This window comes from Gambusia affinis, linkage group LG17, assembly GCF_019740435.1.
Source record: "Gambusia affinis linkage group LG17, SWU_Gaff_1.0, whole genome shotgun sequence".
Classification (NCBI taxonomy): domain Eukaryota; kingdom Metazoa; phylum Chordata; class Actinopteri; order Cyprinodontiformes; family Poeciliidae; genus Gambusia; species Gambusia affinis.
In genome coordinates, this window is record NC_057884.1 from 9,014,219 (window position 1) to 9,041,662 (window position 27,444).

A 27,444-nucleotide genomic window follows, 5' to 3' on the forward strand; every position below is an offset into this window, starting at 1 on the left:
ACCGTGCTAGTATGATGTCATGGCATTTTTACTCTGATTTTGTCAGACAAGAGTCCTCAGAGCTGGAGGGCAGACAGAAACAACACCTGGGAAACACACCCACACACATTCACTGAAGGGTTTTATCAGGATATAATTTGTTATTTGCTGTGATTTACCTCACGTGGAAACAGATATAAAGTTGCAACAGATTCTGTGGTTCATTTACAAGTTGTTAACAGCACAGTTGGTTGTGAAAATGATTCATTCCTGCCGTCCAGCACGGCATGCAAATAATCTCCAGACAACCAAACCCAGAAACTAAAAATACTTGTTGTATCGCCGCCAAGGCTTACTTCAGCAAACCTTTGTGCTTTGCCGGCTAAAAATGCGTTCGGTGCATTTGCTGAATGAGATGAACATGTGTGCACCGAAAACGTCTGTGCTTAGGGCTGAAGAAAGACAGAGAAGAGGCCAGAGTTGCATTAAGGTTTAAAGGAGTGAAGTTTAATGGGATCGTGACTGTCTTTGTCAGAGGTCAAACATATTTAATTGCTTTCTGGAACAAAAAGCACAATCAGGACCATTTCTACATTCACTCAGCCAACTAAAAGTCTCTATGTTACATTCAACATTAGGGCGGACAAAGAAAACAAGCAAGGACCCCTTTTAAGCAGCTCAAGCACACAGAGGGTCATTACTTTTGACAAATGACAGACATCTCCAACTGGATTGGGAGAATAGCTAGCACGTATTATCTACCTCATTTCATCAGAACACTGTTCCCATCAAACCATTTTCATCTCCCCTGAACAAAAGGATGAATTGTTCCCCTGCTCTCTCCTCTTGTGTCTTGGCGATCCCTTTCCTCTGATTCTGTTTTACGGGGTTGAGATCAGTGTTACACTGCTGGAGTGCAATAGTGGTCGCAGTCTGACTCATTGGTCAGCATCCTTCCGCTCCTTGGGCCCCACCATATGTACATAGAGACAAAAAAATTGCTGATAAAAAAAGAGAGAGAGAGTGCTGCTGGATAGAGGTGCATAGAGGCAGGTCTTACGTTTGCCCCCGTGACAAAGGAACGAGGCGAATTAGTGCGGGAGAAAGGGCGGACTGTGACCTTACTGACCAGACTGTAACTGAACAGACTGAACGGTAACATGATCTTACAGCCAACGTCACAGTGTGCTGGCTGAGGATGTGGCCAGGCGCTTCCCGATGTAGATACTGAAAAGAGAGAAAAAAAAGAAAGATAGATTTTAATGATTCATCCAAACTAAACACTTCCTCGAAGTTTACCAGTGTTTAACCACAAGTGGAAACTTTTAGTGGAAGTGGAAATGAAAAAAAAAAAAAAAAACTCCACCAAAGTGTGCCCAGTTGAGATGCTTTTATGCTTTTAATATTAAGATGCATTTTTATATCTCTGAATGGCACAGTCAAGTTGAATCATACCTCTCTCCTTCACCCAGAACGTATTTGTTGAAGCAAAAATCTAATTCAAATTTGCTGAAAAAAACAAAACAAAAACAAAAAAGAAACAAGCAGGAATGGGTAAACGATTAGTCAAAATTGTAAGAAATCATCACATGATGCCTTTCTTTGCATGGAAAATATGATTTTACATGAAATGAAGGAAAAATATCCAAAACTTCACCTACTTTCACTTTAACAATCTACATTTTCTAAAGTGTCACAATGTCTGCATTATGAGAATGAAGTATTTCCCCATTCTCTTTTAACTGTAAAAATTTTAAATAAAAAAAAAGCACTTTTGTTGTAAATAATCTTTTCCAGGATGTTGTGCTTTGTTTTACACATAAATAAATGTGTCTATTTCAGCAAACGGATCAATAGAAAGTTTCACAAGTTTTTGATTTGGGTTTCATTGACATTATCAATTATCAGCATCATACTGGCCGCAAAAAAAAGAAGAAAAAAGTCCAAGCAGAGTTTGCCATCACTGACATCCCAGGTCCCACAGTCAGTCATGCTTTAGAGGTGTTTCTGCTCCTGCACACTTCATTTAAAGGACTGCACTACCTCCTTGGCCATAAAGTGCGACAGAAGCCTGTAAATCACCTATTCATTTCAGTCAGATGTGTGGCTGAAGGGGAAACAGCTAGAACATGCAGGACAGTCAGCCCTGAGAATCAAGGCTCATTTTGGCCTCAATGACCTCAGATGGAAGAATGAGACGCTGATTCTCAATGGACACTGACTGTTAGTTAGATTAGTTCCAGTTCCAAAGTAGACTTTGACTCATTCTGATTTTCTTTTGCGACCACTCATTTCTTTTAATTCAGCAGCTAATATGTAACAAACACCGATAGCGGCACAAGTTCTAAATCTGACAGAAAGCGAAGGGATTACAAGATCAGGTAGACATGTATTCATTTGCACGTCTACCTCATGTACGACTTTCACACCTCAAAACATAAAGTGACAGAAGGTGAGGTCTTGTTAATATGTCTCACCCGACTCCGAGTGTGAGCAGATGCGAAGCCAGCAGGGAGGGAACAAGGATGAGGAGAACGTCGGAGGAGAAAATTCCTCTTTTCATCACCTCTGTCTTCCTAACACTGAGGGAGCCTGGCTGTTTTGGGTGCTGGAACACAAACTCTCTGCAGAGAGAAAGAAGAGCGAGAAGTCAGATATAAAAGATGCACCAGGATGAAAGACCCGAAAAAGGAAAAAAGGAAAAAAAAAAAAAAAGCTGAGATAATGAGAGCACAAGAGAGGACTGCGAAGAGGAACGATGCAGGCAATCTGAGAGCTGTCAGAACCGCTACCTGTCAAATAAGCTTATTATAGTGGAGGAGATTTAATGTCTAGTGTGGCAGAGTAAATAAAAATGAGGGGGATTCACGTTCCTCAAAGGTATAATTCATAAATAAAGACAAAAGCATGTTTTTCTGTTGAAGTTAACCCAAACAAACACACGAAGCAAAGTGAATTTTAAATCGAATGTTGGGATTTGTGAGTGAAACAGACCTGAATTTTCAACTAAAAACAAAACATCATAGTATATATATATATATATATATATATATATATATATATATATATATATATATATATATACATATATATATATATATATATATATATATATATATATATATATATATATATATAATTCCTTGAATCATGCTTTTTATGATGTAAAAATTAGTTTTTTTCAGAGAGGTCATAGCTGCTGCCTAACCTCATATCTTTCAAAAAAGAAAATTTTTTTTGTATGTTTGCATAATTTGACTATGCTTCAGTGAAAACCTTTGATGCCTCTGTCGCCTGAGGTTACTGTTACTTTAACAATCATAGTCTTACTTTAGTGGCATATTTTCAGGTCTGCTAGACCAATCCCACACCCAGTCTGTGTCCACCTGCCGCTCAACTTCCTCCTGCATGATTCAAAAATGATCAAATCACAGTCAGATATAATACCAATAAAACACAAATACAGGTTCATGTGTAAAACAGGGTTAAACAAGATTAATTATTACAGAATATCTCAAACAGCATTTAACAAAACATACAAAAAAGGAAAACACTGTCAAATACCATGCACAATTAATATGTCCTTTAAATTATCATGATTTTAAAGATATTTATTTGTTGCACAGTTCTGTCACGGGGACTTCATGTTGTGTGAGGTTGATGGATGAATACCTGTATAGGCACACAGTCACTGTCCTGCTCACTAGTGGGTCTAGTTGGAGAACTAGCGGATCGTGGCGTCACCACCTGTGGAGGACTACAGAGAGCACAATGTTACAGTGAACCAAGTAAGGAACCAACAGCAGTGTGAAAAGTAAATGTTGCCAAAATTATAAAAACGTGAACACTTGAAAAGGCAAATTATTGCTGAAGTCCATCCTTCTGTTGAGCAGATCTATAAAACAAAGCCTAGAAGTCCCTTACCTGTCTCTACTCCTCTCACACTCCAGCTGCGCCTCGAGGAGGATTCTCTCTAGCTCCCCCTGCAGGGCAGAGGAGATGCTGTCCTGAGGCCCTGTCAGACTTTCCCTTCGGCTCACAGCTGCTATCAGCTCCTCCAGCTCAACCCATGAACCTGCAGAGGAACAGCAAACATCACAGTGAAAAAGAGATATGTTATGACAATCTGAATGAGCTATCTTTAGCAGGGACCCATATATTTAGTCTTAAATGTTGCAACTCATGCAACAACCTACAGTGCCCTCTAATGGCAGGTGCAAGAAAGTAAAACAACAAACAATTTCAGCAAAGCTGTGAGCATGTGTAAGTTTTGAAGCACGTGTATTAGACACAAGAACTGCTCAAATGAGTGCGTTTGAAACAGTCAGCAGTGAAACTCGTGGTTAATTCCAGTGACTTTGTAATTATCTGGAATTAAATTCGTTCTATAAAGAGCACACGCTAAAGAAGATAGTGATCTCATCATATTGGCTGAAACTGTTACTAGGCAGAGTTATCACTTTGGTCCATGAGAGAGCAAACAGAAGCTAGTAGTAAAGAGGTCAGAGATCTAAGTGGACAGTTTTTTCACCCACAGAGAAGAAACTTGAGCAGAAGGAGAAGATTGCAAACAGAAATAGAGACAATTTCTTAAATTGGAACACAAAAAATATATAGGAAAGAGTTTTGAAACTAGGAATAAGAATTCCAGCAATTAAACTGAAAATGAATGCTGATAAATTTGTTTTTCCAAACAAAACATGATATTTTACAAGCATAACGCTTTTAAAAAGAAAATAAAAAATTACAACAGGGGAAGCCCTGTAATATTAAGAAAGGGTCCACCTTTTCCAATATAAGTCTTAATATAATTATATGAAAACATTCTAAAAGAAATTTGTCAGTGGTGTTTTTGCCAAAGAATGGGTAGATAAGTAAAAATAAGTATGATTTTAAAAGTGAAACAAAAAAAGTTAAACATACCTTTGAAATTTTTTTGAAAATCATTTCACCTGCAGTAAAGTATTTTGTTACAATATACTTAACTATGTTAGCCTGTTTATTTAATATTTTGCAGAAATAGCGAGACAATCTTAAAAATGCTCAAAGCACACACACTTATATTTTCACTGATTAAGATTCTAATTTCATTTTGGACCAATTATTCCAAAATGATGACTGCTGGTAAAACCAAAAAATAACTACATGTAAGACCACGGCATGTTGGAGTCACATGATCAAATTTCCTTACAGTAAATAACAAATTCGGGAAATGTACATATATCATTTGTCTTCAGAATTGGTTCAAAACATCGGGGAAACCGCAGCATCTTCTGTGAGAAATGAGCCATGGCAGATGGCTCCTGTTTCTACCAGAAAAGGTTGTCTACAACACACCCAAAACTGCAAATATTTCAGAATAAACTCAGTGAAATATCTACGTATTTTAACAAATATTTCGTATATGTATTATGAAATGAAATCACGAAGAACTTTGTCTTTAACGGAGCAGTTCCACCTAGGGGGGAAACTATTTCATTGCAACACCATGTCCTTCAAACTCAATTGAGTGAGAAAAAATGTTGGTAAATAACAGAAATCTAATCTACTCTGTTTTATTTTATGTGGATAAGAAGAATGCATTTATAGAAATATCAACTTCTGTCTATTTTTCAGTCTTCAGTTTTATTTTACTCTGTTGCTTTTTTGCCTTTGTAACATATTTTAAATCATTTACTAATGCCAGCCGAGTTGAGTAAAATTAAACCCTTCAATTTACTGATTACATATATTGGTGACTTAATATTTTTGTAGATTCAAATTTAATGTTGTAATATCCGTGTCAAACATGCTACAAAGAGAAAGGTCAGGTGGAAGAAAGGGTCTCTTTGTTCCCTTTCAAACGCCTCAGTGTTAAGTGGATGCTGATTAAACATGTGCATGTTGTGCACTGACGTACGATGACTCATAGATGTCTCAAGTATCCTGATGTGACCTTATAAGACCTACTAGACTGTGCTAAATAGAAACCTGCTGGGTAAAACAAACGCACTGGACACATTTGTGCGAACAGAACGAGCCGAAGACCAAAACGGCGAAATCTTGCACATGCTTTTTGTCGGTGACTTCAGAAAATGTCCACAGCAGAATGTCTGAATGAATGGATGCGGCGGCTTATCGAAAGCAAGAGCAGGAAGGATTTAGGCACGCACGCTGATGTGTATGGCGTGCACAGGCCCACAGCTAAACAGTAGGGCACGGCTAACTCAGGCTGACAGCGTGCTGGCTTACATAAGATCTTATTTCTGTTTCAGATTAGCCATTCATCCTTTCACGTCCTCTCTCTTGTTTTTCTCCAGCGATGCCGTTACTCTCTTTCTCTTTCTCTCTTTGACATAGACAACATTTTCAAAACATCTCACCGAATCATTCCAAAAATGTACACGTCATTCCTTCACCTTACAATTCTGTGCAACTACACAAACAACAGCTGAGAGGGCAGAAGCACAAGAGGATGTTTTGCTGTGGGATGGGGGTGGGAGGGCAGAGGGAACTGTGCCATTGCCCTAGTTATTTTGCTACAGAGGGGTTGGTATGACATAACTGCGCCACTGCCTGACTTATCTGTAGCCATTCTGGATCAGTTTCTATATGCAGTCCCATCCATGCAGCTGCCAAATCGGCTTTATGTAATGTGGACCAGAGCTGAAAGAGTCAATGAGTTGCAGCACAACAGATTCATGATTGGTTTCCTAGGTTGTAAATGCATGTTTAGAAAAATGTCAAGGTGCAAAGGAAGGGAAGGTTTCTCCTTACTAAAATTCACGGTTTGCAAAATAACAACAGAAAAAACTAAAAACTAAAGGTTTTGCGTGTGTGCCTTTGAAAATAAAGGACAAAATTTAAAGTGTTGATTTCTTTACATCAATTTATGTTTTAAAAAAAACTCTTCTTTTATTTTATTTTATTTAAATCTGTGAAATACTCAGTGACTGGTAACCTGTCCAAGGTATTGCCAAATGACCAATGCCCAAGATAAGCACCAACCTCCAGCGACCCTTCAAGGATAAGAGGGTAAAGACAACGGATGGATGGGTGAATTATTAAAACACTTTTAACTAATAAGAATAAATTCTATCCCATTTGCCACATCTCATCCTTTAATGCACCATTAAGCCTCAGTGCTACCTTTATTTTCAAGTTGGTGGGGAGACGGAGCCTAATGCTCCAGTTAAAATGATGTCATCTCAACCCCATCTTCTATAACGATTTAATGATGTCTCATCAGAGAATCTGAATTTGCAGAAGCAGACTGAGACTTTAGATTTATCTAATCATTATAATTTTTGTAACTGACTCATTAAAATTGCAGTGCAGAGTGAATCTTCCCGTCAGAGCTCAACTCAAATATTTAGATCTCCTGTTTTTATCCGATTTCTGTTTGTTGTGAGCTGTGATTGCTGACACAATCTGTCTGTTGTCTATACAACACCCTGCTGATTCAAATCTAAGCCAATTCAGATTTTTTCTCAAGAACTATCAAATAAAAAAAAAATTCAGTTTAACTTTTTAATATTAAGACCAGAAGTTATGTATGACAGATAAGTCATTGCAAAACAGGTCCTTACCATTCCAAATACAAAAATATTTACAGTAATAACTTTTCAAATTGGCTTTAGCCTCTTAGATTAGCTATTAGCATAATCAGGAGGACCAAAACAGGAATCCTTGTATCTCTTTACAGAATAGAGGTGCTTACCAAAACTCAGAGATCTCCAAAGTTTTACCAGCATTTTCAAATCCTGGATATTCTATAACAGATGGGAATTAAAAGCTCAAAAGGTCAAAACCTTTGAACTTTGGTTGAACTTGAATTGTACACAATCCGCCTTGTTGTTTTCTGCTTAAATCATTCTCTTCTTACATAGTAAACCACAAACATGTCTGCACCGGTCATTAGAAATAAAGATTTTGTGTTTTTCTCACATAAATGAAACATTTTACTGAAATTGAAAATATTTACATTTGAGTTTTCTTCATTCAGTTGTAGCGTCCACAGGAAAGAGCGTTATTATCAAAACCATATAGTTTTTTTTGACTGATTAAACAAGAACATAGAATTTTGAAAAGGCAACGTAGCATAAGCAACATCACTTTATCAGTGATGAAAGTAGAGCAAGAAAAATGGAATAACTTTTCAGACTTCAAATTTGAATTAATTTTTATGTTTATTTGATGCATGGCATGGTTTTAGTCCGTTATATTTTTGTGAGAAATTTGCTACTGGCTAAAATTCAAGATTAGACCCCTTAACACCTTCACACACAAAACACAGTCATGTTTGATGCATATACAATTGTATCAAACAGAGAACTCACACTATTTTCAGTCTGTAAATATCTTTACCCGCAACATTAAATGTGAATATTTTGCATGTAAGATTTTGCATGTAATATATTTGGGGATACGTTTGCAAATGTCTCAATTTTCTGCTTCCAAACTACTACCTTTATCAAAAAAGAAAAAAATGCTTTTAGTATATAGTGCTGAAATAATCAGCTCCGGTCTTGCATTTATAACAAACACTCAAGTTTATTTTCCAAAACATGTCCACAATGCTTGTTTGGCACCTCCTTCCGCTGATCGACATGTTTTACCCAGCATCCTTTGTGACAAGCAATGTGCTACCTGCACAGAGGAGCAACAAGTGTCAGAAAATCTCCACAGTTTAATTGGCTTACAGAGATGCAAAAAGATGAGTCAGGGAATCCGTTTACACAATGACCGAGGCAGTGGCAACAACAATAACAACTAAAAAGGTGGCAGTCCTATATTCTGACACGACACATTTGTTTTGATCAAAACTACACGTATTCTAACTGAATTACTAAATGCATTTATTCAATTTAAACGGATATGCTCTATAACAACAATGACACAAAGCCCTGCGTCCACAGAGTAAGTAGTTTCTTTTCAGGACAGCTAACAGCCTTACCGCTGTGAAAGACAAACGTGTATCTGTTATGATACAGCAGGACGAGCACGGCCTGGTTCACGCCACAGCATCACTTACCGTAAAGTCCGTCCTCCGGTGTCTCTGTGTCGGACTGAGACATTCTTGCCGGGTAGAGGTTGGGAAAAGAGCTCGGAGGGATGCTGGCAGACCGGAGAGGACAAACAGATGAAAAAGAGAGCCTGTCCTGTACCAGTCTCCTTCGGTCACCCCTGTGTTTGGACCAACGCTGTGGACACCGGGGACTATCACCGCTCTAATCCGCTTCCCTCCCCTCCCTGCCCGGACTCTCTCCTCGGCTTCCCCCGCCTCCACCCGTTTCTTCCACGTGTCACAAAGACAGAGGTAAACAAAACAACCCGTAATCTCAGCAGGTTAAAAAAAAACAAAAAACAAAAAAAAACAACTCACCGACATTATCCTGTCTTGTCATTCATCGTTCTGCCCTCATCATTGGAGACAATGTGGTCATATTCAGTACGGAAAGTAGTAGTTTTAATTTTGTAGCTATAAAGCTGCGCAAACCTTTAAAAATCTAATTTCATAATGCACCAAATCTAAATAGTCATTGCAATGCAAGAGCGCTAATGGGAGGAGGAATGATTTTAAATAGGTATAAGAATAAAAGCAATGCTATAATATAAATTATCATTAAAATATTTTTGTCCATTGAAGGCTTCAGATATTGACACTTACTCAAACGTATTTACTCTTGAAGTTGGGTGGGATTTTGTTATAGCTCAACACAAACAACTCTGAGCATCTAACTTTACCTACTGAAGAAAAGTGCTTAATGTTGCCCTCAATATTTTGTGGAAAGAAAGTGTTTGGGATTAAATGCAGTGTCGGTTTCCTCTTTGAAAATTTGGTCTAATCTGACAAGATAACTTTCTAATAAGATGTTTCTCCTACATCGGTTGTGACCAATTTTAGTTTATAGCTAATAGTTGTTTTGTCCAGAGGCTTTCCCAGCTGAGTTGTGGTTCTGCAGCTCCTTCAAAGGGGACCTGTAGCTCTGCTTAACAGCTTAGATGCCTCTTCATTGTTTTTTTTAAATTTTTAAATTTTTTTTAAAGCAAAATAATAAAAATATTTTTAGGGAAAGATTGAAAAATATGCCAGTTTAAACTTGTTTGACTGCAGATCCACATACCATGTGTACATTACTTAAATGTAACGACTTACAGACCAACAGTCTTTGAGATAAATTACATAAATATCAATGTAAAATACTCCCAAATGTAGTAGTGTCAAATTTCTACATTAGACATTTGAAATGATTGGATTATCTTAACAGCATGTCAACAGCTTCATGTGTGCTGCAGCAATTTGAAACTGATGTGTATTTAGAAACTGGTCAATGATATCATTTCAGGGCCAGATGTAAGTGAGTTGGAGCCATCAGGCTGGGGTTATAAGATATTGTCACACACCAGAACAGGATGCAATGAAGTGAAGTAACTTATAGAAGGAAAATATAAAAGTGCAGGAGGCTTTTTAGAGCAGCAGCTGCTTTGACTGGCACAATTGCGGAGAACAGGATGCCAGCAGGTAACACTTGGTGAGATGGAGGGCAGTACAAAGGATGACAAAAGGTAAGAACCACAACAGCATCCGGAAAGGAAACGCAGTGCGACATTTCATTGGCTGATGTACCGTCTTAATCAGACCTTTTCAAATCCAGTAAAAGAAAAAAAAAGACTAGTTTATTATGAAATGTGTCTTAATCCACTGTACATCACAGTATTACAACCTATTAGATTGCGTAACCAGTTGGCTGTCCCATCTGTTGTGCAAGAATAAGTGCTGTTTGGCTATAAATAACCAAATAATTGTTGAGGGGAATTATTAACAAAACTAGTAATTTAGATCAAAATGACCAAGTCTGGTAAGTTTGACATTCTTTGGGTTTTCTAAGATTACATCTTCAAACATGTTACACTGACAAGATGGTGATTTAAAACAAATCTATCAGAAACAAGAGTTCAGCTTTTTAGGACTCTCTGTAAGCCCTACATGTACATTATGCACCATGAATAACAATAATAATAACCGCTTATGAGTGCCTACAATTTGTTACAGCTGACTGTGACAAGAACAGGAAAAACTGGAGTGGTTCAGCGTCATTTCAGTATTTAGTTAGTTAGTTTTTCTTCTAATCTTTAGCTCAATTTTAAGGAGTTAGAGGAGAGAAAATGAAAAATACAAATGAAACAGATAAGTTATAATTGCTCTCATTGTAATGAGAGCAGAGTGGGTGAAAAGTTTGCCAGGGAGAGTTTTGACCATAAGGGATGAATGACACAAATCAGAGGAAAGAATGATGCGATTGTCCTCATGAGAAAAAATGTTTGTTTTAATGACTACAATTGATTGACAACACATAGGGAAACATTTTAAGCGAGGGGTCAGTGGGGCATTGTCAGGGTGACTGTGGCTCAATGAGAAGAGTAATTGTCTTGAATCCAGCATCCTCCATGTCAATGTACCCTTGGGCACTTGACCCCAAATTGAATACCGATTCAGTTTAAAGCACTTTGAATGATCAGTATGACTGAGAAAGCACTATATAAATGTTTTCTTTTTTCCATTTTAATTCATCAACCCCGTAGAGCACATGTGTCAAACTCAAGGCCCGTGGGCCACATGTGGCCCGCCATAACTTTTTATGTGGCCCTCTGCATTCTTGACTAAACATTAACTTAGTCTTAAATATGATGTTAGAAATCAAATCAATGTAGTTTTTATCTGTGGCCTGCCAAATTATATCAATTAGTCCCTTCAGTTTCTTGAGAAATATTGTCGAAATTCACACAAAATCAACAAATCCCCTGCACTTTTTAACGCTAATACATAATTGGGAGTTTAGTGCAGATATTTCTCAAAAATTGTCAAAAACTGTTGAATTAAACAGCTGCCTCAGCCTTAATTGATGTCAGATTATAGTCCATGATCTACACAGCGAGTAATAAACAGTTGCTTTTACCGTAATAAACAAGCGCAGATATCGCAAATATTTCCAAGTTAGCACCACAAGCACTGATTTTTATTGCAAATAGAATCACAAAATTCTGGAGGGACTAAAGAGATGTTCAATAATATTTAATTTTAAGGATTCATTGATATTGTAAATGTTGGTGAACGGGTTTCATCGATACATTCTGGCACAACCGGCCCTTTAAGAGCGTTGGGGATCTTGATTTGGCCCAAAACAAAAAAGAGTTTGACACCCCTGCCGTAGAGGTATCCATGGCTGATAATTCATTTCCTTCTATATGCTTATATTTTTTCATACATTCTGTAGGAATTTCTGAATGTAGTCTGATGAATTTAAAAATCCAGCCACACCATTTCTTGCAATGAGACAGACATAGTTTCCCACTTAAACGTTTCTGGTCATCAGATTTTGTTTAGTGTCAAACAAAGATATCCAGATTGAATATAAATAGCAGTGTGACATGATTATTTCTTGCCCATTTTTTCTTGCTGTTGAATTATCAACACTGACACTAACTGGGGAGACATGGATTACTTTGGTTTTCTTAGTTATTTTGTAACATCTCACTGAGATCCCAAAGCTGTAATGACTTTTTTAGTCTTTTCTTGAATGTCCTAGATTTGGGGCATGATGCTGACATCGTGTTGACAGAGAAGTTCTGTTTAAGGGATTCCTTAATTTAACAAAGCTGTGATAAAGCCTGGGTGTGACTTGATGAATTGAGTCAAATAAACATGTTTTTATTGCAATTAAATTCTATTTCTGAAGAATATGTTTCCAATTTTTATTTATTTTGAAAACTCATTTTGTTTTCTCAGGTTATATGTGTTTGATGCCAGAATTGTTTTATGAACTGAAACATGACTAAGAAGGCAAACATTTTTTTATGACACTGTATTTTCTGAACAAGGTTACAGCAAAACTTTATGAAAAAAAAAAAAATCCCAGGCATGCAGCTGAGGAAACTCTTAGATGTTTTCCTTAAAGACATCAAATGAAACGGACTAAAACAAATTGGTAAATCTATGGTTGCTGCATCGATACTTTATCAGTGTCATGTACCTGAAACTCGTAAGACCTGTTTTCTTTCATGCATTAGATAAACAGCATCTTTCGGATGTTTTATGTTTTTGTCCCCCTACCATGACGCCCCTGGCCAGTGATTAATCTCTTTTTGTGGCATTTCTTTAAGAAGTCCACTATCCATGACATCAGCAGGATACAGTGCTGGATTTCACTCATGCAGCCCGGAGCAAAAAGAGACATAAAACAGAGGCACACACACGCACCACTCTCTGCAGAAGCACGGCTCATTATCATCCGCCTGTTTGCCCCTTTATTCTTGACTCTGTAATAATTAACAGTTCAATAAACAAACATCCTCTTAGATTTTGACAAGTTGCCTGCATCCAAGTTAGAAAAAAAAATAAAAATATGGTCTGTTCTTCTACTGAATCATTTATGAAGTGTTTTGTAATGCAACACTACCCATCACTTTATGAACAACATCACCACCTGGTGGAAACGGCCATTACAAAGCATCACGCTTCGAGGCAATTTTATCCACGAGCTCTACGACCAGATCTGCCACATGCTGCACATATCTAATTTAATTCAAGTGCAGCCGATTTAAACCATCTAAACTTTAAAAAAGACTTATTGTAGGGGCAGACAAGACAAGGAAGCATTAAGATTTGTCCGATGTATTATTGCCCTTCGCTGCAGATAGCGGCAGCCAGATATCTTTCTATTTTCACAGTAAATCCTGTCTCCCATTTATTATGTTGCCAAGCAGCTTTTCTGACCTTCAGCCTCATTTTTTTTTTTTTTTGCAAGAAAAGAGGACAGACACAGAAAGTCATTATTCAGCTTGGAAACAAAGCAGGAAAAAGTTCCCTCATCTATCAAAAGGAGCCCAAGATCTATGACAATGTCCAGGGCATGACTCGGATCAAAGAGGGAGATGCCACCTTTACTCAGGTCCTGCAAATGACTGACTGGCCTCGTTCATCCATCATGCTTGAAACTAAGACATCAAAACAATAAAGCCCTTTTTAGGTAATGGCTACAGAGTGATCTCCGTTGAGACGTGTCCTCCTCCCCGTGGAACATTGTATTAGGTGATGATTGATGACCTGATCTGAAGGTAGTTTTCAGGGTCTGTTTTAATATAAGCTTTTTGTTTGCTGCAAGGAAGATGCAGAGGCTAGATAATGAGAGTCAGGGGAAGGTTCAGTGTTCCCTTTATGACAGTATCTGAAAAAAAAAAAAAAAGGTTTATTTAGAAGGGATGTTTAAGAGTTTTTCATAACTACTGGAAATGTGTTGCAGGTTTTGTGGCGCAGCACTGGAGCACCGCAGAGGACTCTCATCATTCCTCTTCACTCGATACACCTCAGACTTTCAATGAGTCAGGGTCGCAACATGGGTATGTTTACAACAAAGGACAGGACAGGCTTTAAATCCTGTTTCGGGTTCTTCACTGTTTGCAGTAAGATTTTTCAGATCTTTCATAATTCAGCTGTAGGGAGTCATGTGTTGGGGTAGCAGCGTACAAACTACAGACTTATAAAGGCGGAACTAGCAAATAAAGTAACTCTGTTACTAGGACTGCTCTGGATTATAGTAAATGCTATTTAAAGCCCCTGAAATCCCCAACCCTTTAAACAGTGGCCATGTTTGGATTGGTTGTACACGAAGTATTTCTGGTCAAAGTAACAAGATGGTGTCAAATTATACCTTCACTTAACTTAAATTTAGGATATTTACTCTTCTTTAATTTTATACCATATGGTAACGATGACTGGAAACACTTTTCATGTTCCATTCTCAGCCCATATGGAAGTATCATTGATGGTGCGCTGTCTCCTACCTCTAATTCCTGCATGAATAATTGTAAGTCCTTATGTATATAATTTCCAATGCTAATGTGATGACAGACTAAAGGTTCATGGAATAGTATTTGCCTGAAAAACATTGATGTGTTGGAGATTGGAGTTGTTTTAAGAAGTTTGCTTTGGTCTTGGCCCCTTTTAGACCAGTCTTTGGCTTAAGCCTCTGGGACCAGCTAATGGATTTATACTGTTTGAAGGAGCCAGGAGGACTAGCTGCTGCAGATAAGATATCAATTGCTTATAAGCTTCTAACAAAGTCCTGCTTACAAAATCCTGAGTGTTCTTGTTATTGCATGTAACGAGGCTTTGGATTAGATGAGTTTATATTTAAAAGGATTCCAAAAGATTAACTCAAAATCTAAAGCCAGTAAATGTACACAAAATACAAGTACAAGTTTTTAACGTTTTTGTAACCATTCTCCTTTTCACTGAAAATCTTAGCTGGCTTTCAATTGGCTAATTTTAAAATGTAGAACTTTAATTTTATGTTTTCCTTTTTTAACGTCAGTGTCTTTCTAATTCCAGTGTACCATGTTGCGCCGTTTAACAATACAGAGATGGAACAGCTTTAAACAATATCAATACGACATGACAATTTCCGATCCCTTTCACAGATAACTGCTGTGTCTGTAGCAGAAAACAGTTTTTAGGTCACTAAAAATGGCCTGACCCTCACACAACTTCACTAGGAGCCCCAGTGGAGCAGCTGAGACGGCAGAGAGCTTCAAACGTCCAAACATAATGGACAATCTACTGAGAAACCCGCCCAGAACAGCGCCAGCAGACACGCTTTGTTGTCTGTAAACTCAAGGTCCTCTCTGTAGCCAGCAGGCTTCTCTGCCTGTTTAGACGGCTCATGGAGTCTGTCCTCCTCTAATTATCCTCCGCTGTTCCATCTGCCGCTTCGCCGTGCCGACAGTCTCCAGCAGCCACAGTTACTTCCTTACATCAGTGGTCGTTCAGAGCTCTCGCAGACATCAAAGTTGCTGCAGTCGCGCAAAGTGAAACTCCCTATTCAGCTAATGACCCTGAACACCCTCATGTGGACCATGTGTCACTATGCGTCAGTCGAGTTGAAGGTACAAATCATGGGCTCCTCTTAATCTTCAAGTGAAACCCTCATATATACAAATTGGCTTGTTAATTTTACACGTGGAACTCAACCCTCACGACATGTTTGGCATATTATTCTATGTGTACAAAAGGGCCAAGGTGGAAGTAATAATAGTCAATGCTTATTTTACTGAGGAGCTTAAATTGTAATTGGTAAATAATCAAACAGCAACAACCCCCATTTTTGTTACTTTTGCATCTTTTTTTTTTTGTAAGTTGCTGTTTTCTCTCTGTTAATTTTACCATCTCATTAGTTTATGCAAATGACCCACTAATACTTTTAGAATGCAGGATGTAAGCGTATAGCTCTTTATTTGAACTTTTTGTTTTATTCAAAATACACTGTGATAGCAAGTTTCTTTGCTAAATAGTCTAATCAGATTAGCGGGAGAGCATCTGCGGACCTCAATCTCCGAGTCTTGCCACGTAATCTCGACTAGATTTAGGTCTGGACTTTAACTGGGCTAAAATGAAGTTGCTTTGATCTAAATAATTTTATTATCCCGGCTGTCAGGTGATCTATTGCCTACGTGTTTTGCAACCTCTATTAAGTTTTTTTTCTGTGAGAATCTCTTCACCCATCCCCTCATTAGTTCTGACCACTACATTGAAGTTTGCTATGTAAAGTGGAAATATCTGAAAATAAAAAGACTTTACAAGGTATAAATACTTTTGGCATCTGGAAATAAAAAGACTTTTACAAGGTATAAATACTTAATAATTTAATTATTATGTTAATATTGCAGATCATTAAAAATTATAATGACGATGTCCAAGTTTGAACATGTTCTTGTTAGATGTGCACATATTCACAGTTTTGAATTGCGGAGTTGCACTACACAACCCTCATGAAATGCCTGTGCACATTGTGCTAGGTTGTGCTGATAAATATATTCAAATCTGTCATCTTGTATTACAGAACATTACTGCATAACCTATTATGAATCAGTGGTGCACTGGATAGCCTGTCCATTGAGCTCTTAATCTAAATTCAGTTAGGGGGGAGGTGTGCTCCTTCAATGAAATTATATTTGAAATCCTTTCATTTCCTATTATTTGGCTCTGAAAGTGTAGAAAGCTATAACTACACGAAACACTTTAATGCAAATCTGATGGAGAGCAAGGTGATACTGGGAAATGAGTGATCATGGCTGATAAGAATGGGATGAGATGTCTCAGCCCTCCAGGCATGTAGGTGTAGACTATTTTATTCCTCAATCTCAGAGTGGTTTCTGCTACTTACTGTACAGCCGGGGGTGACAACAGTCATTACAGTGACGACGGGGTCAATGCACAAGAGCCAGAACAATGGAGGAAATCAGTTTTCCCTCGTGTTCGGAGCCTTGAACGGGAGCCCAACCAAGCAAAGACCTGTGATTAATTTAATACATACTGGTGATTTGCCCTTTAATTTGCATGCACAACACTCATGCATGTTAATCAAGAGCGGCCTGAAAACAGTAGAGCGGCTTAACCTTCGGTGACTGTACGGCTGTGGCTCTTCTTTAGAGAGCCATTGTCCATGTGTCTCTATTATCCTGCTGGTCACGGTTCTCCAGCTATGCCCTCCACTCATATGGGAGATATCTGTAGAATAATTCTACCTGTCTGTTTCTATCGCCTTCTCCTTCCTTTTCCACCTTCCTCCCCCTCCAAGCCTGACCTTTCTGCATCCCCCACCAGCTGACCTTGGTGTCCTTTTAGTTCTTCCCTTTTCCCTTTCTCACACCACTCTCTGCTCTCCATCACATTCTCCTCCAACTACCCCGTGCCCCCTTCGTTCCCCGTCCCCGCTGATTGCCTCCACTCTCTCTGTGTGTCCCCTCAGTTACGCCCCCTGGATCACTCGCCTCTCCTCTCTCCTCCTCCTCCTGTCTCCTTTTTTGCTCTCTGCAGCTGTACATACTCTGCTTTTTAATTAGACCGACTCGGCATAGCTCCACCTCCCTCTGCCTCCTCTACGCTCCATCCAGCCCCTTGCTTTCCCTCTCACTCCCCCCACCCCCTTTTTTTTTTTTTTGCTTACAAGGATACGCGGGGGGCTCGCATGGCGTTGGGGAGAGGAGGTCATGATGGAGAGATGCGGAGAGAAAGAAGCGGTGGAGAGGAGGAAGGGAGAACGGAGAGGAGCATCTGAGAGTGTAACTGCCTGTTTGCTCACTCTTGTCTTCTTGCTCCCCCTCCTGTCCTTTCACTTCCACTCACAGCACAAACACTCAGACAACTAGGTAGGCACAGCGCAGCGCAGAGCTGTGAGGGATGGAGAGCAGGGTTCCCACGTGAAAGACAGGCTTGAATCCACGGGAGAAGAGGAGGGTGCGATAAAAGACAACCGGATAAAGGGGGTGAAGAGGAGAGTTGAGGAGCAGGTGGACCCAAGAAAAGGATGCAACTTGAAGCTCACCATGCAGCGGTGACAGAGAGGTGAGAATAAAAAGCAAACACGAGGGATGGAAGAATGGGGAGGAAGCAACGTGAAGGAATAACAGAAGAGGAGCAAGCGCGCGTGTGTGTGTGTATGTGGGGAAGAGTCAGCGCAGAGGGCAACAGGAAGAGGGATGTTGTAGATGTGGTATGTGTGACTCAGTTTTGTGTCCTGATGGCAGATAGTACAGCAATCTACCCAGCAGCCTCCTCTCAGCATCACCATAGCGATGGCAAAGTGAGAAGAAGCAAAGATGAGGGCAGATTTCAGAAACAACTCGAGCGCCTCTTATTTAGTAACGTCGTACTTCTTGTTTGTTTCTCTTTGCATTCTGTTGAATTCTACAGAGGAGAGAAGCAGAGTGCAGCGCATCCTCGCATGCGTGAGTACACGTGCATGCTCGAATTTTGTTTATGTGTTTTAGGCAGCTGAGTCTGTGTGCACTTATTTCTACTGACAATGGAGGAGTGTTCCTGGACCTGCTGTGCACCTTAGCTTTTGTGCGTGTGTGTGAGAGAGAGAACAAATTCTTGGGGGAAATGGATTTTGCTTATTTGGATACAGGGATTTGCTTTACTGCAGGTGTGGGAGTTATTTTCCGAGTTTGCACTGCTCCGTGAGAAGATTTAAACAGCCAGGAGCTCAGATTGTTAAAGCACTTGATGTAGCTTTGCGGAATCTAGCTGTGTTCCTTCTCTGCACATTTGTCATGACTCAGGCCGTGTGTGTGTGTGCGTGTGTGAGTGTGTGTGCGCGGTGTTTGGTGTAAGTTTCCAGAGGAGGCGGTATTGACAGAGGGAATTCCTTTTGTACAGACCTGTGTGTGTTTCTAAGAAAAGTCTAGTGCATGTTGGTGTAGCATTAGTCACCTAGTCACAGCAATTTCTACATTTTCATGTACACGCAAATTCCCTTACACTCACCTTTGTAAGGGAAGTCGCACAGGTTTCTCCCTCACATTCCTGCAGGATTCCGATGGAAACTCAAGGATTTTGACATTCCAGAAGAGCGTGGAAAAAAGAAAGCTGATTTATTGATTTCCAAGCATTGTTTTTATAATCCATTTACTGGAATAATTGTTAAAATAAATGCACATGTAATAAAAGAACATTTCAGATTGAATATATTGTCTATTAATAATATGCATAGTTGCAACATTTTGCTTGATGATTAAAGTTTCAGCCATCAGTATAATTTAACAGTTACTTGAAAACCCCCACACATGTTTTGCTCATTAGGGATGGGAAGTAGACTAAAATTTTACCACACTATGTCAGAATATTTATTGCAATAACAATGGAAGGGCTTTAAAAAAAGTCTCTTTGGCTTTAAATCTTCCACTGCATACAGTCAATTCTTCACAAACACAAAGCCTATTCTAAAAATAAAACTTTTTATCAAATGAGCTGCTTCACTTCCCTAGTTACATTAATTAGTGCAGTTATACCACTAAACAGCACGCAAAAGTAAGTCATCTAAGCATACTGTCAGTTTTCAGGGTTCGGAAATGCCATTAGAGTTTCTGTTTTCATAGTTAATTACAGTTCTTCTTTCAGATATTTCCCCCTCCTGATTACAATATTTAATAGCATAATTCCCCACGGCTAATTCGTTTACGGGGGTTGCTCTGTCTTCAACCCCGGTCCTCAGGGGCTGGGAACTGATTACACATCTGCATGTGTTAGATGTGTAATTGGTCCATCACTTCTGGATCTCCAAACCATGAACCTCCATAGAAGCCCAGAGAAATATGTTTAAAATTGAAGCCAAGCTGTTTTATCCAAATTGAACCTGAAGAAACTCAGGCATATTTTACCGTTTTGATCGACCTCAATAGCCTTTCAACCATATTTTCACATTGTTCAGGTGAAAGGCAATGTTTTCTTCTATTTCAATATCTATACTGCCTTCTGGATGTACAGAAACCTGACAGATTGATTTAAATTCGATGTGTGGCAAAAATAATACATCTAAGCCATGTGGGACAGGGGCCCCTGAAGATCAGGGTTAGTGACGACCACCTTTGATACAGAACCAGACCTCCAATGATTCGACAAGAAAATCTAAAGCTACTCCTAATGGTAGTATCCTGCTTCTTATCCTAGTTTGAGTGTGTTTGCTGGTGGTGTCACTGGGCAAGTGGAAGGGATCATGCCCAGGTTTCCAGTCCATCACAGGGCCTACACAGAGATGCACAGGACAGACATCTTCTCTTGCACACAGTCATACCTTTGTAGGTTATTTTGGGTTCCCAATTAACTTAATTTGGTTATTTTGAGACTAGGGGAGGAAACAGAGATTTGGATCCTGTCATAACCATGTATGAATGGGTAAAACATTGTGAACTAATGTGAAAGAAATTTTAAATGACCTCGGTTTACATTGTGGTGTGTGTCTATGTTACCCTGTGATGGACCAGGAGCTTCCAGAGAATAGTCTGCTTCTCACTTAGCCTTGATTTTTTTTTTTTTTTTTTTTTTTTTTTTTGGTTTTTAGAGGTCTCAGTAAGAAGAAGTGTCGTCCTGCAATTGAAAGATCATGAGTTAGATTTTGTCTTCTTTTGGCCACATTCTTGGGGAAGATTCTGAACCTCAAGATGTTTATTTTTTTGTTTTTAACAGGATGAGTCCAGCAGTAAAACCAGGCTTAATCTTAGTGGACATCTGCCATTACTAACTTTTGATTTAGTTCAAAATCTGTTTAAAAATTAGCATCTGGAAAATGGAGTGTGAAATTTTGAAGTAGATAATGAGTAGAAATACTTTTTTTTCTTTCTTATTTAACATATTATCTGTCAGCAGGTCAACATAACAAACATAAGTTACATACATGTACATAGAATCAATTTCAATTGTCTTTCTTTTCCCATCGGCTAAGTATTTACCAATCTCCGTTTTTCTGTCATTCGGTTTCTCCATACTTGGAGAGATTTTTTCTGTCTGCTGGCCAGCTGTTTTTATAAAGCTGACATTGACTTGGCTGTAGAGGCGATGCACTATTATGCACTCATTGATTTGTAAAGAAGTGACGCTGCTTCTCTGCAGCTAGGCAGAGAATCTATGAGCGTGCTAGTCCGTTTTGCTTTGTTCCTGACAAAATTACAAAGATATTAACTTTAAACTTCAGTAAAACTTTTTTGCAATGATGGCTGCAGAACCCAAATCATAAATTACCTAATGAGCAAGCAATGTTTGCTCCATCTTTTTGTGATGGGCGAGCATTCTCAAATTTGCACACAGTTGCTTGAGTATGCTTTCTCCAGTCCACTGGCCTACAAATAGGAATTTCAAATTAGGCAAAGGATTTTGGTCAGAGGAGGACAGATGGAACAAATCATTATTGGCAAACACATTCTGGAAGGAAAACTCAAACAGTTGTGATCCGTCTTCCGTATGAAGAGCTGAACCAATGACTCTGCAAACATTTATGCTAATGTAAATTATAATTAATGGCAGCAGAAGTTAATTTGCGTAAAACATTTTCAATTTATCATCAGAGCTATGTCTAGATATTAAGCAACAACCAGGAGACTTATTTGACAGCTTGATGTTTCTTTAGCAAATACAAAGAAAAAGCTACATAACAAAATGTTTCATCTCAAAACAAGCAGCATGTGCTTTAGTAAACCATTACATGGTAGCTAGGACAAGTTGTAAATATTAAATTGATTTGATTTGTAAATATTATTTGATTTGCTAGATGGCAAGTAGAGCTCACAGAATCATATAAGCTTTTCAAATGTTAATGATTGGGGCACATTATTTGCAACTAGTGTATCTGGATTGCATTTTAGTGTCACACAAAAATGTACAGCTTTAAGGAGCAATCCTCCAATACCTACTTTCTTTCAGTAAAAATCTGCAAGAAAAAACAAATAGGTCAGGGTGACACAAGAAAAGCCACTTCAGGCTGCACTGACACACTAACAGCTTAGGTTTGTATCTAGAACACATTCAGACAACAATGAACCAGATGGTTTAACGCTCCGTTGTTATCTTAAGTGATTTGAGTCACAAGTGTATATTTATTTACAAAAATAATTTTGTGGGCATGTTTTGTACAATGCTTTCACTTCGGCTCATGAATTGTGTCCCTCATTGGTTTTTAAAAGGCCACACCGAGATCGTTTTAGACAAACAGGCTATTACTACAGCGTCTGAACAGAATCATAATGGTTGTACTCACTGAGTTCCCATGCAGTGCATTTAACACAAAAATTTTCTTTGCATGATTTGATTTGCTGCTTGGAATGATTGGATTGATGAGATCAGTCGAATGCATCGACACCATACAGTGTTTCCAGCTAGTGTTTGCAAAAGTACTCATGCTGCATGTTTTTTCACTTTTTGTCATTGTTATAACCACAAATATCAGTGTAGATTATTTTGATTTTTTTTGTGATAGACCCTCAACAAGTAGTGCATAACGGTGAAGTAGAAGAAAAAAATCTGAACAGTTTGAATATTCATGTCAAATAATACTCAGAAACTTGTATTTGTATAAAGTGCATCTCAAATCTTTTGCCACAGATTCTCAATTGGATTCCAGCTGTATGTTTACTGTCATTGTCCTGCTGTGGGTTGAATGTCTACTCTAGTCTCAGGTCTTCGAGAGCCTCTAGTCTCTTCTGGCCCCAGTTTCAAAAATACACGTGTCCACATGGGACTGTTTTCAGAAATGTTTTCATCTACACAAAAACAAGATGTTGTTTTAACTCCTCCAGACCTGTGAGTGGCGTTAAATATCAAGTATTGGACCTGTGCATAACACCGCCACATGAGATTAGAGGTAAACACAACAAGAAAGCAAAAATTTTGAACAACATTCATCAGACTTTTGTGGAACTTTTTTTTACCTTTAATGAGGTGCTGCAGCAGCTGCAGGACCATTATAAACATTTTAATCCAGCGTTGTTGTTGTTATGTATGACACATTTCAGATTATAGGTCAGGTTAATGTTTGTGCTAATATGTCACCCTTTTCACAAAAGATGCATTTTCATTGTCCACACAAAAACACATAGACAAAACTTTTGCTCTGGAACCCATTTTGGGTCCACAAGGTGGAAAGATGGTTTAAAATCTTTGTTTTTTAACAGACACTTTCCAATGTTGACATCGGAAAGTCAATATTCCCTTGGAATTGTTGACTTTCCAATGTATTTTTAATATGCAAAATACATATTGCACTGTATTTACATCTATACATTTTGTAATCAACTCTGACCAGCCCTGACCCTACTGAAAAAAAGCCATCCTAAAATCGAGATGCTGCCATCCACATGTTCTACTTTTTGGCTTGTGACAAACCACAAATGAAATGGCATTAGACTTATGTAGCACTTTATCAGGACACTCAAACATTTTTAACATAAAATATGACTCCTCATGTCCAACAATAGCCTTGCCAATTTCAATCTGCCATTTATGCAGCAGTGGATTTTATTTAGGGGAAGTCAAGTGAAGGATGTTAAATGCAAATGAACTGGTTTAAAGCTCTTCTGTCTCCTTCACAGGACAATCCAAGGATGCTCATCTTACTGAGAATGTGTTATTTTCCTAAATAGCAAAAAAAAAAAAAAAAAAAAAAAAAGCCTATTATAGATGCTTTTGGTCAAAGTTGTTTACTCCCTTATTTCGAAAAGGCATTCGTATAATTTCCGGGAGTGTGTGGTTTGAGATTGCTTACATATGCATGTGCTCTTGTTTACAGAGAAATCTTTGTCACCACAAAGTTGTACATTTGCAATTTTTAATTCACTCGCTGCGTGTATTGTATCAAATAAAATGAAACACCCGCTTGCGTGAGACTTTGCTGCGCTTTGCTGAACACGGTGCTTACCTGACAAAATAGGCATCTAATAGCAACTCCCAGGGAGCTGTTCTTGAATTGGTGAACCCTTTTGACAAGACCGCAGGAGAACTGCAACGGCTGGTGCGGGTTGCATCTACTGTGAGAGCCATGAGAGCATTGTTAATTCCTGTGACAGAGCACAGGTATAAACCAGGAGCCTCTTTGTGTTCACAGGACCAATGACTGATCATATAGCTTTTCTTAGTTCCTCTTCAGTAAACCCTTAAATGCCCTGACGCGCTGATGCTCCCGATTTACCACTTCACTGAACCCTAACCATGACATTTCCTCTGCTGCCAGGGGTTGTTCCCTCCTGCTTTGCGGCCTGCCAACCCAACTCTCCCCACGCCCCCAACACCCCTCCTTCCACCACCCCTGCTTTTTCCCTCTGCCCCATCTCCCTCTTACTTATTCAGAATCCTACTCCTCGCAGTTCACTGTGTCTCATAGCATCTCTAAATATAACTAAGCATGTCTATCTCTTCTCCTTCCTCTTCCTGCCTCCTCCTCCTCTTAGTCCTGTCTAACAAATTTAGGCATGCTTAGACAATCTGATCTGACATGACTTTACATAACAATTCAAAGCACAGAACCCCCCTACCTCCCTGGCACAGGGAGAGCCAAAGGTGTGTTATTGTCATGGATGTAATTCTCACCACTCCTGTAGGACTCCCGACTCAGAAAATTACAGTCACATTTGCACATCCAGGATGTTCTTGATTCTTGAGTCCATGAGATCTGTGCTCCTCTGAGTAACCGTGGTTTAGAAAAGAAGAGTTGGATGCGATGCAGGCGTAATTGTTACCCCACATGAGGGGATAGATTCCTGTACTTGGAGTAAAGCCTTCTTGCAGAAGCTAGAAGGGAGCAAGAGGGCTAGAGTAAATCTTAAATAATAACGATAGAGAGTTATGACCCCTGTTGACATTATGCCGTTGCACACGTTCATCCTCTTGCCTGGTGATTTATTTCTTGTCTGCTTAACATGGAAATGTCACATGTGGGTAAATGGCTGGCCTCAGCCCCTGGAGTAAGCTCATGCAGCATTAAGAGGGTATGGATTCATTAAACTGTCGGCATAAATTTTGACCCAAGGCTAGTTTGCAGGCTGAGAGCGAAGAATTTGGATGGGAGATTTTCAGCAGTGTCGTAAAGGTGGAGGGGAAGATACAAGTGAGGGGTGAAAATGAGAAAAATAGGCCTGGTTTCAAGTAAGATAGAATGAGAGCACACTCAGGATGACAGCCCGTAGAATAAGAGAGGGTAAAGCTCCTCTGGCGGTGCATGGATGAAACTGGAAAGTCTGAAGAATTTTATCCTGGTAGAGTTGTGAAATAATATAAATATCAAATAGAAAGAACAAAATTTGTATATACTACTCAAACGTTTACACAAGTCTAATTACAACCACAAACCTCAGGTCATTTTGGGGTCAAAAAAGACATTAATGAATAATTGTAAAGTGGAAAATGATACATGAAATTCAGATTGTTTTACCGCACATAAAATTCTTTTAAAGCAAACTGATATTTGTGGTTATAAAGTAATAAAAGCTGAAGATGTTTTAAGACTGGATATTATGTGCTTGCCAGGCACAGAGTGCCATTTTATAACCCAATCAAGCATGTTGCCTCCATTTCTTATGAAAATGCTGTATTATGTCAAAAACATTGTGACTGCATCAGACAGAAAAATTGGTCTCTATTTCATGAAGGACCTCCTACCCTTTCCTACACACACCCTTCAGGGATGTCAACACAACAATGCTGTCCTTCTCATGCTGTCCATTGTACAACCGTTATTAGAAGTATTGTAGTTTGTATGATAAGCTCAGCAGATTCTCAGTTCCACCAGATGTTTGCTATCTATGGCTGCTGCTGGTCTAGTGGAGATGTGCTGGGGAAGTGCAGGGAGAGGGTGCTTGGCTGGATACTGCAGCTCTCAGGCAAAACTTTGGGGAATTAGGCGGTGCATTGCAGAAGGAAGTGTTAGGGCACCTCAATTGGCTGCCACAGGAGATTCAGTGATACCTCAAAACATGAATGAATGAATCAAAACATCACTCTGGGTATGTTTTTGATGAGGGCATAACATTGTGACACAAAGCCCAAAGGTTGATTTTGCATAACGCCCCCTTTAAGAGGTATGAATAGTTTTGCAAGGCACCTTATTGAGCTAAAGATAAATCCTTGTTTTTGTATTTTCAGACTCTGTAGCAGAAAAATAGATTATCCACGCTTAAGAATATTTAGCGTTTCAAAGAGAGATTTGGTCTTGGTGATTTAGCTCATCTTTACACATAGAAGTGATAAGAAAGTAAAAAGAATCAAAACTTTGTGGTATGTTTAATAATTCACTATGGTTGCTATTTTCCTTAAGGCTCTGTCTGTGTGAGTGTAATCATAATTAATCCTAATAAGTAATGTTTTTAAAGAGGTTGACGGAAGGGTGCGGCTGTGACAATGATCCCTCTCATCAGAGCAACAAAGAGAGAGAGAGAAAGCAAGAAAAAAAATGGTGGACATAAATAAATGTGGCAGGGCCTCGGGTATCACACTCCCTAAATAACCTGGGAGCTGTGAAGGAGTCACTAATTACCCCTCCCACAGAAGATAAGAGTACGGACAGTCAGACTCGCACCCAAAATTAGCACGTGGGCCTGTCAGTGTCAGGGGCTATCATGAGGAGATAACAAGGAACAAATCCATAGATCCTGTAAGGCAGACAACAGCATCACGCCTGACTGCTAGCAACACGGACAAGCAGTGGAAGTGATATACTATATATATATATATATATATATATATATATATATATATATATATAGTATGTGTGTCACAAACATGCCACAGCATCAGAGGGACAAGAACATACTACTAACCACAGCATGGTAGACAGACTGCCACAGAGTGACCAGATGAATCAGAGAGGATGTCATCGTGGCAGATCATCAAGAACTGATAACAGAGCCGCAGACTGTTAAAACATAGAGGAAAAGAAAAATCTGTAAGACACATGCACATGGAAAATATGATAACAGTCATTCTGTGTTCCCAAGAGCTGGAAAAAACACTTTTTGTTGCTTCTACAGCAACGCTACGTTTAACAATTGCTAATGATACAGAGAAAATCAAATAGACATAAAACATAAGTATCCCCTTCAGCCAATATGAATAGGCCTTAATTACAATCCCTTTTCACTTGTTTGGGGTGTTTATTTCTCCACTGC

General features: G+C 38.9%; 2 protein-coding genes across 3 annotated transcripts in view; one reads left to right on the forward strand and one right to left on the reverse strand.

The window, feature by feature from the left end:
* Window positions 1-464: 464 nt before the first annotated feature.
* zgc:73226 (uncharacterized protein LOC402792 homolog) lies at window positions 465-9,195 on the reverse strand. 2 transcript variants are annotated; one of them, XR_006373286.1, is made up of 7 exons: window positions 8,993-9,182; window positions 3,904-4,054; window positions 3,652-3,736; window positions 3,310-3,383; window positions 2,457-2,603; window positions 1,040-1,206; window positions 465-941 (listed from the first exon to the last, which is right to left on the reverse strand). XR_006373286.1 is itself a non-coding variant. In XM_044144016.1 (6 exons), exons 1-6 carry the CDS (start codon window positions 9,033-9,035, stop codon window positions 1,158-1,160), a joined length of 549 nt encoding a protein of 182 aa, XP_043999951.1. In that variant the 5' UTR covers window positions 9,036-9,195; the 3' UTR covers window positions 465-1,157. The 2 variants fall into 2 exon arrangements, 1 of the variants encoding a protein (XP_043999951.1); XM_044144016.1 differs by having other exon boundaries at window positions 465-1,206; window positions 8,993-9,195.
* An 8,960-nt stretch (window positions 9,196-18,155) lies between these two features.
* Window positions 18,156-27,444, forward strand: part of LOC122846821 (mucin-2) — a 47,558-nt gene continuing 38,269 nt past the window's right edge. Inside the window, exons 1-2 of the mRNA XM_044144014.1 lie at window positions 18,156-18,361; window positions 18,710-18,744. The gene's annotated coding sequence lies outside the window, so the exon portion shown is untranslated. The remainder of the gene's footprint in view (window positions 18,362-18,709; window positions 18,745-27,444) is intronic.